Source organism: Schistosoma haematobium, chromosome 3 (genome assembly GCF_000699445.3).
Source record: "Schistosoma haematobium chromosome 3, whole genome shotgun sequence".
NCBI lineage: Eukaryota > Metazoa > Platyhelminthes > Trematoda > Strigeidida > Schistosomatidae > Schistosoma > Schistosoma haematobium.
In genome coordinates, this window is record NC_067198.1 from 22,260,252 (window position 1) to 22,273,341 (window position 13,090).

At 28.1% G+C, this 13,090-nt stretch overlaps 1 protein-coding gene across 2 annotated transcripts; it reads left to right on the forward strand.

Moving 5' to 3' along the window:
• Positions 1–490: 490 nt before the first annotated feature.
• MS3_00005259 (uncharacterized protein) lies at positions 491–12,817 on the forward strand (the record flags this gene model as incomplete). 2 transcript variants are annotated; one of them, XM_051213286.1, is made up of 7 exons in its annotated part: positions 491–962; positions 4,091–4,628; positions 5,581–5,658; positions 5,877–6,553; positions 10,434–10,577; positions 11,363–11,458; positions 11,997–12,817. In XM_051213286.1, the coding sequence occupies 7 exons, from the start codon at positions 552–554 to the stop codon at positions 12,156–12,158; spliced, it is 2,106 nt and encodes a 701-aa protein (XP_051069250.1). In that variant the 3' UTR covers positions 12,159–12,817. The 2 variants fall into 2 exon arrangements, with proteins under 2 accessions (XP_051069250.1, XP_035586816.1); XM_035730638.2 differs by having other exon boundaries at positions 507–962; positions 10,434–10,610; positions 11,363–11,467.
• Between the last annotated feature and the right edge of the window lie 273 nt (positions 12,818–13,090).

Genomic DNA, 13,090 nt, shown 5'->3' on the forward strand with positions numbered 1-13,090 from the left:
GCGATATATCCACTATTGTCTTCAGTGAGTTACTATCTCATAACAGACCCGAATAATTATCATAATTTAAATGAACTCTGTTCGTCCATGCAAACAAACAGTGATTGAAACTAAAAATCATGAATGTTTAAACATGTTCAGTTTAATCGTATTTTTCAAGGTTCCACTATTTTCTAAATTACCTGAAAATTTAGACGTAGATAATGTACATGATTATACGTTAACCTTAAGAAAATGAACCTATTACGAACTGGTTTATCAACAGTACAAAAATACAATACTTTTTATTCGTCAGTAAAATTCTCATAAATCTCATTCACGTGTCATCACACTGATCCCTTTAAATCACAGTTTAATAATTGATGGCCAATTATAAAATTATGATTGGTCGATTTTTATTAACGTATGAAAACGGATTAAATTCCTATTGGTTGATTTTTGTGGCGAAAAATGAATAAAAGCTAAGTAATTGAGTCGATTTAATCATACAAATTACTGTAATTGAAATGACTCTCTATTCTGAATTTGTTCAGAGTCCACAAATTCGAGCTATGTCTAAACAATCACCAGAATTATTTAAACAACAACGACAACAACAATCTCATATCACATTTAATCACAGTAAACATCATAAAGATAAATTAGACGATACTGATTCGGGATTTTTAAGTAGAGCTACAAGTATTGAAAAATTATCAAATAATAGTGTACATGATACAATTTCTACTGTACTTTCTATTGATTCATTACAGTCATCAGTTAATGAACATGATGCCGACAAACGACAACAATCACAACGCAGAAGTTCATCAGGACAAAAATTAGCTAAATTATTGAATGTTTTTACACCATGTCGAAATCGTATTGCACGACGGAGTAGATCATTTGGTGATATAAATAAAACTTTAAAATCTAATCATAAATTTAACTGGAAATTTAACACTTGTTCATCACAATTGAAGGTAAGTACCGAATTTTTTTTAAATGATTTTTAATAAGATAATAAACTTGATAAAAATTTATTGTATTCATGGAATATGGAACTAGTAAATACCAGTGGATAGTAGAAAGTTATTCAACTTTCGAGTAAACTATTGGGCATACAAACCTAAGAAAGAACAACTATCCACTTATCTCTTATATTCATTTATTCTCTATTGGAAATCACTGTATCTAGATATAAAATTAACTACATCTAAATTTTTTATCCATTTTTATCTATACTAATCTAAATAGAGATGTTGGTTGATGTAATTTAGACGATTGATCACTAAGTTTAAATCCTAATTTTTCTACTACGTTAATGCTTGTAACTAAAAATAACTTTCACACATTACTCATAAACACTGTCTAAGAGTAACAAATAAATAGTTAAGTATTTAATTCTCGGAAAGTGGACTCTGTCATGTATCATTCTAACTAACTATTGATGTCTGAGTCTATTAAGTGGACATAAACCTGTATTATTCTTTTATTCCTAAAAATCACAATTTTGTTTAACCGAAATATCCCTAACAATTATCTGTAGAATTTATTCAGCGAATTAGCATAATAAAGTAGGCATTGATTGTTTTTGACAATTATTTTCGTGATCTCAACATGTTACTAGCCATCTGCCTAATGTATTAGTTACTATTGCCATTTGTAACACTATATTTGATGGACAACTTAATAAATGACTATCAATTAAGTTGTCATTCCATTGCATAATTAAAATGTCTGTTTCGTCAGTACCGTGTTTCATTTTGTCAACATGATTTAGGCACAGTTTATTTTGGCAAGGTTAATTTGTTATTCATTTGACATGTAAATAGTCATACAGACACGTAATCATATGATCCCTTTAGGTTGTAATTGTTACTAAACGAATGCCAGTATATAACTAATCTTTTGTAAGAGAAAAACCTAAATATGTAATTTAGTAAACTGTTTTTATTGTCTACTTCTTAATAGTATTTTATAGACATGTCCATCTTAGATACTAAAATATTTATGATAAATAGATGATTAGTTAAATTTTTATTTGTTTATGTTGATCTGGTAAATGGACGATTTTTTTTGTTACATAACTTTGATTGAATATGTTATTGTATAATTAATGAACCGAATAATCAATGAATCATATCATAATAGAGATTAATCAGATCTGTAAATGATCAGATGGTATTTAATGAACTCATTATGGACATATAAAAATCATGGATCTGTTTTATGTAAATAACAGATGTATGTTGGATATAATTGAACGGAATAACTAAGATAATTTCAATGGCGGTAACCAATTCTACCCAGTGTTTATTGTCACTTAGTTTGTAAAACATTTTACTGAACCATATGATACTAGAAATTCAATCTGTTCTTCTGAAGAGGGGTTGTCAATATCATAGAAGTAGGGTTCTAATAACATGCCGTTTTTGTTCACATACTTATGTTATATTATATAGTGACGATGGTAACAAATGTTAAGTCATTTTAGGAAAGAAGATAATTAACGAATAGCATTTTATTGTTAATCATCTGAGAAAATAAAGTGAGTACAGCGTATAGGATGGAGGGATGTTCATGAAAGTTAACTATATATTTATCATAGCTTATTTTTCGACTATGAATTCAAACTATCCGAGCAGTTTATTCTTAAAATTATCAATTTACAAATATTAGCAAGATTATTAAGCACTGTTAACTTCATAACAGTAATACTTCATGACAAAATGTGTGAATAGCCCTATTGGCCAGTTGCTGAAACATTTAAATACTTAGCCACGGGTTCGAAACCTGCTCCATCTACCGTGGTTTGCTGAACCGATTAGTATCACTAGTCTTCACAATTATTAGATTATGGTCCAAAGTCAAGTATACAAATATGTACTTAGTGAATGAGTTAATAATAGAATAATAAAACGTAACCAGCACAAAATCCAATATTAACTGGGGACAAATGAGAGTAATTCTTAATAAATGAATATATCCATTTAATAATATTATCTTGTCGATTCAACACTTTCCTTCATCTGTTTTGTTGTTATCGATAGAAAACTCATACAGAAATACAACAATTTCATACTTAGTTTAACTAATAAATTAAAAAAAAACTGGGTCACTGTTGCTGTTGTTATCGTCATGTATATACATAACAATTAGGTCAGAAAAGAATTGAAGTTGGCTAACCGTTAAAAAACATGATAACTTTATCAATACAGATCAATCGATCAGTGAATTTTCAAGTTTTACTGGCATTAGACACTTTCAATTTTTGTTGTTGTTTTATTAATAGATTCATGTAAAAAGAAATATTATTAATTGAATACAAATACACAAACATACACACATATTAATGATGAACTAACATTGATAAACATATTTACATTTTGACATTTATCAACAATATATAAACAATTGTCTATAGGTATTTTGTGTTTCTATTGTTTCTAATTGAATATGAATGACAAATATTATTCATTAATGCTTAGGATTTTTTTTTATTATTTTTAAATATTATTCATGTCATATTATATTGTTTCGCCCTCACATTCATTACAAAAAAGGGAGTGTGTAATCGTTTTTATTTAGGTGTCTGTGTGTAACTATACACTTGTTCTGTCCCACATAATTACTGTTTAAATAGAAAAAAAAAATAAACTTGTTCTATAGATGTAGCAGATAATTAAAATGAGATTTTAATGATTTAGAGGGTTGGTTAGATGGATAATGTTTACAACATAATCATCAATGATACATTCAGTTAATGTTAGTTTATTATATGAACTACATTGAAAAGATGTATATTTACTCAAACTAAATACTGAATTATTATCATTATTCTCTTTTTTTGAAAAAGTTTTTATCCTTTTGTTCTCACGGTATTGAATAAAATGTAGAAGATAATTGATTTCTACTACTGATATAGTCGTTAATTTAACAATATATCGAGTAGATGAATTATTTCATGTATTTTAAAATGAATAAATCACTCCATAGTAGGTGAGATAATTGTAATTCACAATGTCAGTAAGTAATATATATTAGTAATTATCCATGTTTCATTATGTTTTGTTTGTAAATTATCTTTTTAATTTGTCTATTACTATAGGTTGTTGTACCCACAAATGCTCCATTGGTGACATCACGTACCACATTATCAATTTGCAGAAAACATGATGATATATTAAATGAATCAATACAACATGATGATAATAATATTAATATTAACAATAATAATGATTCACCATCATCCTCCTCCATATTTTTCAATTCCAATTGTTCTTATTCTACACAATTAGATATCTTCATTGCTGAACCAAATCAAGATTTGTATGAATTCCGTAGACGTTATCCATCGCAATTTTTAGCATTAGTTACAAATTATTTAGGCTTTTTAGTATTCACTTCAGATGAATTAGATCAAATTCGTGAAATTTTAATAAAAGATGCTAAACAATCACAAACTACAACGTTAATATCATCAACAACATCGACGACAACAGTTAAGACAGATTTGGCAACTAATAAGTCCGAAGTCAATGATAATAATAATAGTAGTAATAGTAATAATACAAACGAAAGCAATAGTAAGACACAATATACACCAAGAAAAATGTTGAGTCGATTACGTGAACAAAAACAAAATGGTAAGTTATGGTTCGTGTAATGTTTGATTTAGTTTAGTTAACCAAATAGTTTATAAGCGTTGTATGAAAACATTCGGAGCTACTATTAACTTATTCCTACTTAAGTGGTGGAGAAGTATCACTGCACCTTAAACAAACAGGGTATAATTCAAATCTGATTACATAAACATGTACTTGATAAAATGAGTTTAATTGATTAATTTGTAAATAGTCAGCTGCTTGATTTAGGATTATTAACAATCTTTTATTGTGTGAATTAGATTAGATTTATACAAGTGATTATGTTAGGTTGTAGAAAATTCTAACTGTCAATGATTACAGAGAGTGACACAATATTTGTCGTTTAATCACTAAATTGCCGGTACAAATAACGTCTCATCTACTTTGGTTAAGACAACTAGATAGTAATAATAATCCTCATAATTGGAGTGTTGCTTGAAGGTATACAAATGAAGCACGTTTAGGGAAGTTGAGTAAACTTAGTAAAAATGATCTCATGATTTCCAGTAATTCATTAACTGGTATCAATCTGTATTAAGTAATATTTTTAAAAGTATATAAATATAGTTTAACTGTAAAATTCACGAGTCACTCTAAGCTAAACCAACATTAAAAACCTGAAGAACCGGACGGTCATTTCATATATATATATATATATATATATATATATATATATATATATATATATACCTAAGGACGTGAATTCTCTATATGTTCATGGATGTACGGTTGCAAGGTGTCAATGATTTTCCAGTTGTTGTCAACTTATAATGCAGAATTATTTTTAAAATTATCTGTATTCACTTCATCCCATCTCTATGTATCTCATTCTTGTTTTGTACCGTAAACAAAGTAATTTGATATATTTTATGATAAATGTTGGTAATAATCGCATTATAAGAATCATGTACTTTTATACTTTGTAACGTAAATGTTTCTTTTCTGTTTTTAGTTTCCAAAGAGAATGAAATTAATCATTGGTATACAGTGGTCAATGCAATTTTACGATTTATGCTTAGAAATAAAAATTGTAAGTACACAACACAATCTATCTATCTATCTATCTATCTATCTATCTATCTATCTATCTATCTATCTATCTATCTATCTATCTATCTATCTATCTATCTATCTATCTATCTATCCATCTATTTAATTAATAATATGTTCTTAGATATAATGAACGTATGATTACTATCATGTCTAATCGTTAATTTTTATTATTTTTCTCATTTCGTTTCAATTTAGACAAACATCGATTTATTTTTCGACGTCCTGGAAATCAATCAAATGTGAATAATTTAGAAAAAATTTTATTTCATCAACATGGACTCTCATCTACTTCATTTTCATCTTCCAACAGTACGTCATCAAATTCATTAGAAAAATCCAATTCAGCTAAACAATATGAAAGTCAGTTTACAACTGAAATGAATAATATTGATCGAATACTACATGAACATGATCCATCAGTAATTGCTTGTTTATTAGCTCGCATTTTACGTAGACAAGGTATTGGTTTAATACCTAATCCATTACGTCGTTTATTTATTCAATTAATTAGTAGCATCAAACAAAATGAAATTTATCAACGTCGTGCTATACGTTTATTATTTCTATTATGTCCAATACGTTTAGTTCAACAAATTATTAAACCATTATTTGAATTAATGGCTACAGTTGCAAATGAACCAGATTGTGAAGTAGATGAAACTAGTTTAGCTGTATTATTTTCACCGATATTCTTTCTTGATCGTTCAACCACTACACCAATTTCATTAGCTAATCCATTACCAATACATGTATTAAATTTATGTGTTCAATTAGCACGGGATGAATTAAAAACTAATTTGTCTGTTACAAGATTATTTCAAGTTCCTTCATTATTTTTACATGATTGCACAAGAAATTTAATTTTACATCAAGTAAGTACTATTGTCATCATTAGTTAATATTTTGTTGTTGTTATAATTTTCAAATGGTTTTTATACATATTACTATTAGATCGTGGATGTGCAATACTAAGAAATCCCATACTAGGACAAACGCGCGTCTGATATGGATTGGTTTATGATCTCAATTAAAATTCAACAATGTTCACAACCTGATACTAATTATTAGATAGTCACCATGTATATATTATCTTTCATGTTGATAATCATTCTGTTAATCAGATTGATATTAAACAGTTAAATACAGTGGATCATTATGAATATAATCTTACTGTATAATCAACAACTCAGGTTCTATGTATTTAGGTAATTAAATTATTACATCTGTGATTAGATTGAATTGCATGAAATGAATCCAAAGCTTATTCAATATATTCCATTATAAATTTCCAACACGGGAATAAGTCTTTTACTGATGATGATCTCAAAAATCTTTTCATTGTCATAGATTATTTAGATCATAATTTTGCATTATTCACATCATATTATATAATGTCGTTTCAACTTTATTAACTAATTTCCTTTTAACTATTATAAGTACAATCAGATTTAATCGACCTTGGAAATGATTTCAACAATTACTCATTTTTCAATATCATAATGTCATTTTATAATGACATTTATATTCATGTCAAAGAATATGATCATCTTTCTTTTAACATCAAATTCTAGCGATAAGATATTTCTTTTCTTTTCTGATCATTTTATATCACCTATATATTAGATAGATCTGATCATTATTACTCAATATTATTATTACTTTCTACAAATCAATAAAACGTAGGCATGTGGCTTAAATTTATTTGGCTCTTAATTTCTTTCATTTTTTCCCTTTTACATTAGGACATTATAATCAAAATATTCATTAATCATGAATCAATAAATTAATATTTATTTTGATCAATGTCGTTATATATCTATACAAAATGTTGAATCTTCTTTATATGCTAAAGGGAAAATTTCAGTTATTCCTTTTTTTTTTCTTACTATTCAATGGAACAAACATTAAACTGTGTAACAATTCATGTCAAACAGATGGACTTTTTTTCTAATAATGTAAGTAATAGTGGATATTAGGATAAAGATAGTGGGTGTATGATACAAGTTATGAAAGTACAAATGCTATTCCGCCACAAGAATGAAATCACCCTCCCACCCCCTCATCAATTTATCATTATTATTATTATTATTGTCAGAATAGGCCACACATGTAGCTTTGCTCAGAAATGTTTGTGTTACACTAATTGTGTTTTCTTCCACAATTCTCGCTGTATACATATATAAATCTATATATAGGTATGTAAACAAAATAATGCCAATCGTTTCATTTGCACATATGGCCACAAAATACTAATAATACTAGTACTGCTACTGCTAATAATAATAATAATAACAATAATAAAAACAATAATGTCTTTATAAATCAACCAATCAATCAATAATTCAATAAATAAATAAAACAGGAAAAAAAGAGAAAAAAAGAAAAACATATACTCTAACCATTTTGATTATGTTTATAGTTCACTTTGTCGAAATGAGAATAACCAAGACATATGGAATAGAAATGACTGAAATGTTTCAATGTTATCTTTGAATAAGATGAACATTTTGAGTAATACAAATTTCTATTTCTCTCTATCATCCTCACTGAATACGTAGTGGTGTTTGTATGTGAGGGGGAGGTGGACGAACGAGGTTATTCGTATGTCCACGCCATAAACCCCTCAAGACGAGGCTAGTTGAGTTAAAATAAATAAAGCGTTACATGGGCTAATATCTTTTTTTTTTAAAACAGTTGAATAAATAGAATCTTTGGCTTTATTAAAAATGTTTGAGTTGACCTTTGTTGAGTTTTATAAAATTCAATTATATATGCTTAAATTTTACCAATGTTTATTTGAATTTTATTGAAATTTTTAAATGCAATACTGTGACAATGATGTTTCGAAGCAAATATAGTTCACAGTGATCTATCAGTTAGTAGCTGAAACACTTGAATAATGAATCACTTGTTTCATCATTGTTTAATCTATCTACGTTTGATAAGACAAGTAACATTAGTGAACCTTGTACAAAGAATAGGTACTTAAGATCATGTACATGATCTAGTGAATTAAATATATATCTGAATGCAATCGTTTGATTTTTTCGTACGAATTTGCACAACCTGAAAGTACTGGACGGCTGTTTTGAATTCATATGTGAAAATACTAAAATCTCCAAAAAATTTCATACCGATAATATCATATGCTCACCAATAACTGGCTTCAAGATGGACTTCTTGGAGTTCTAGTGAGTTGTGACCAATGGTGTGAGACAATAGATGAATGGTCGCGCGAAATCATGGGTCGATTGAAGTTATATATCGGCTCAGTGGTTTAGAGCTTAAGCGTTCGCTTGCGAGATCGAGAGTCATGGATTCAAGTCTCACGTATGGGATCGTAGATGCTTACTGATGAGGGGTTTCATACTAGGACGAAACAGTTGTCTACTGCTTCTAGGCTTTCGATGGTGGTCTAGATTAGATTGACTCTTGAATTTAATTATTAAAATACTACAATCTCCTCAAATCCCCATACTGATAGCAAATATTGTTCAACTTGTCAATATGGGCTACTACATTATTTGTATAGAAATTTAATGACTGTATATAATGTCTTAAAATCCATTCACAATGGTCATACCCTTAAGTTTCAATGCTACAATCCAAATAATCAACAATTCATTTGAGTTTGCAAGTTATATAATTTGTTACTGACTCTAAGGTCATTTAATCATTCTATTTGTGAAACACTACGATCAACAATAATTTAACGTTCTCGGTTAGTCATTTCCTATCAATACCATTAATCTTATACAAATATACTTATATAAAGGTCATCATCAGCTATAAATAGATTTAGTTCAGACTAGATTTCTTCCTACTAAATATAGTATTCATTTATTTCACATTTCTTTTACAATTTGTACTTCACATAATGTTATGTACTTATTTGGCCAAATATCCAAATATATTAAATATACATTTGATCTATGTCTAATAGTCACTGAAGTGAAAGTTTTCATATAAATGACTAACAAATGATAATATTAGTGTTATTTGAATCCTTATGTATGTATATGTATATGTCTGTCTATATGTGTGCATGTGTGTATGAACTCGTGTTTGTTTGTCTCAGTTTATTTTCCTATTTAGATATAATATGCTTAATCATTCGAATAAATTAAAGTACCATAACGAAACTGTGACAGAATTACCCTTCAATACTAAATTTGTCATTGAAAATTTATCCAACCAGTTATCTTCCATCTGTTTGTTAAATATTATTTATCAAATAATTATAAAAATGTCCTTTTTATAAAAAGAAAAGAAAAGATTTAATACATTATTCTTACAGCATCAATAAGTTTTACTGTGATATCTTTATTTATCAATCCTTGTGAGAAGTATTAGATGACCTTTGTCTCAGATATGAGTAGATATATATATTCGTATTAAGGTTTCTTTTTCTTGTTATACACGTGTGTATGTATATACTATTTCATTATACCTATCAAACTTTTAAAGTTAACATTTGGTTTTATACTAATTATATACCCCAATTAATTTTTGTTCATTGATCCGTGTATATTTTACTTTTTGGTATACAATAATTGAATGTCAAAACAACAATATCAACAAGATATTTCTTTGAATTTGTTGCATCTTTAAATTTGGTTACCAAGTTAGAGATTGTGAATTGATTCAATGATTATGAAATATACTTTTATTTATTAGTTAATATAATTAGCTTAATTGTGTCTATTTTATTGCGTAATCGATCTTAACTTTCATTGTTTCTTTTTAAATTAGACATCAGACAGTCCTGCATTGTGTTGTAGTCTTAAATATTGTGTTACTATGACACCAAGTCCACGTTCACAAGGCAAGAAATCGAATGAATCATTAACAAAATCGGACACATCTACCATGAGTACAAAATCAAATAATCCCATAGTAAGTAGATTGTGTTGTTACTTTATTTTTAAAGTTGAGTAGTTTGTTAACATTTCCTCAAACGATTATGTAACATTAAAAATCAATGCGATTAACATTGTCTCAACAACGATTAAGATCAATGTGAGATAGTTGATTGTTCTTCTCCGTACAGAGTAAGCAATGAATACTAGCTATGCTGTAATATTCAATGGGATTTTCTTATCGATACAGATTTTCATATTATACCCTGACATATTTATATATAGTGTACCAGTATGGAGGATTAATGGCGATTGTAGCTTAGCTAGAACATAATTGAAAACCTACAACTACTAGATGGCCGTTTTATCCAAGTATTCATATTCACAAGACCGAGCGTGGAGGTCGAACCCAGGATCTCCGGTTTCGTATGTAAACCTTTAAACTCCATACCATTTGGTCTGTATTCATCGGTGTTAGTGTTTGAGTTCAATCACTCTATGGACTCTTGCAACCCTTCATTTATTACCTGCAGTGCATAGCTATTCCACACCTGACACAGACTGAACTCCACTGGTATATATGCTGTATAGATAATCGAATGCATTCTGAACAATTTGTACCATTCGATGACACCTTAAGTCTCATTAAAAAAAACAGTAAGAGAAGAGAGATAAATATGAATGAAATAAAAATATAAGACATTAGCTTAGTGAAAGTTTTTATTACAAATAAGAAGCATTCACCTATAATATTTATTTTATTGGATATGTGTAAATCTCTTTGTGTTTTTCTCCATAAAATGATTGTTTTCGTCTTTTTAGGTTAATTTAACAGCCGCATTCTTAGCTAAAAGACCACGTGCTCATTCTCCAGTTTGTGGTAACTCAAAGGATTGTGTCACTCCATTAGTTAAAAATGTAAGTCAAGTTGAAAATGTTAATTTAATTTATGTATTACATTAGTTATTCACTATATACATGATGGACTTGATTTTATATCCAATACAATATGGATATATACATGTGAATGTACATAATTCAATAAAAAATTCTCATCTATGTAGACAATGTGGGTCATCATACCATAGATGTTTATAGACCTAGATCAGTGTATTAGATATCTACGTTCATTTAGCGTAGTACAGGACGCGTTATTTCCACCGATTGATGCTACATACTACTCATAATTTTTAGCATAAGTAGCATTCACCAAACTACCACAATTTCGATTTCTTTCCGATATCTTAAAAATTTCACTGAATGATGATAATTTATAATTCATTGGCCCAACAAAGTATTGTCCTAAGTTATACACTGGTTTTTGTATGACATAATTAAAATGAATTTAAAAGTTATGTTATGAATGATAGTGATTTAATAAAATCTTCAGATTTTTCAGATCAACACTTCTATTATTTATGTCTTCAATTTCCTTCTTCTTTTTGCTTTTTTCTAGACTTTACACGGTCCAACACTTGATTTCCGAATACGTCGTACACCTACACATACTGTTTTACGTAATCAAAATGTAAATATGATTCGTTCTCCTGTATCAGCAATTTATAGTCATTCAAATGGAAAATCATCTAAATCAGAAAATCAAATGATATATCTGTAGTAATAACAACAATCCTAACAGCACAACATTGATTAATCATATTCATACATATTTTCAATTGTATTGTACATATCATCAACTTTATGTTTGATATCAATCCACTTTAATATTGTGTAGTTATTGTATTATATTCATGGTAAAAGTGTATACAGATCACTATTGTTAACAAATTGTTTCTTTCTTTCTGTTCATAATTTCATTTGATTTCTTTTATTTCTATTTCGTTTATTTTCTTTTATATGTTATACAACAATTTCGAATTATTGTATTCCCCACCCCATCCCCCAACCTTATTCAACTTCATTTTCCGATAACGAAATTATCCTCGTTAATGGTTAAAAGTGACGAAAAATAAAGACAATACTTAGTGTTGTAAAATAAACTAATATTACCATGATTTTTTTTAAAAAATCAACAAAGATTTTTCTAACTAATGTGTATATTATTAGTAGTATTAACTATTTTCCACTGTTTGCCTACACACATCTAATCATTGTCTATTACTCTCTGTTATATTCTTTATATTATTTTAAAAGGGCAAATGATAAATTGTGTAAATTTATTCATTTTTACAAAATTGTAAATAATTTCAACTAATTTGTCGTTTATCATTAATTTTTTATCTGAATATAAATAAAATTTGTAAATATCTTATTATCAGTAAAGGGTTATGGAGATTGTTGCAATAATAAAGCGATCAATGTTAGACTACCATCGAATACCTGAAAGCACTGGATTATTGTTTCGGCCTAGTATGGAACATTATTACCGTTAAGTTTTGATTCAGTTGTCTAAACATTAAGAGTTCACACACGAGATTAAAGGTGTTTGGTTCAAGTCCCACAAGCGGAATTGTTGATGTGCACTGCTGAGTAGTACCATAATAGGACGAAACAGCTGTCTAGTGTTTTCAGGTTTTAAATGGTAGTCTA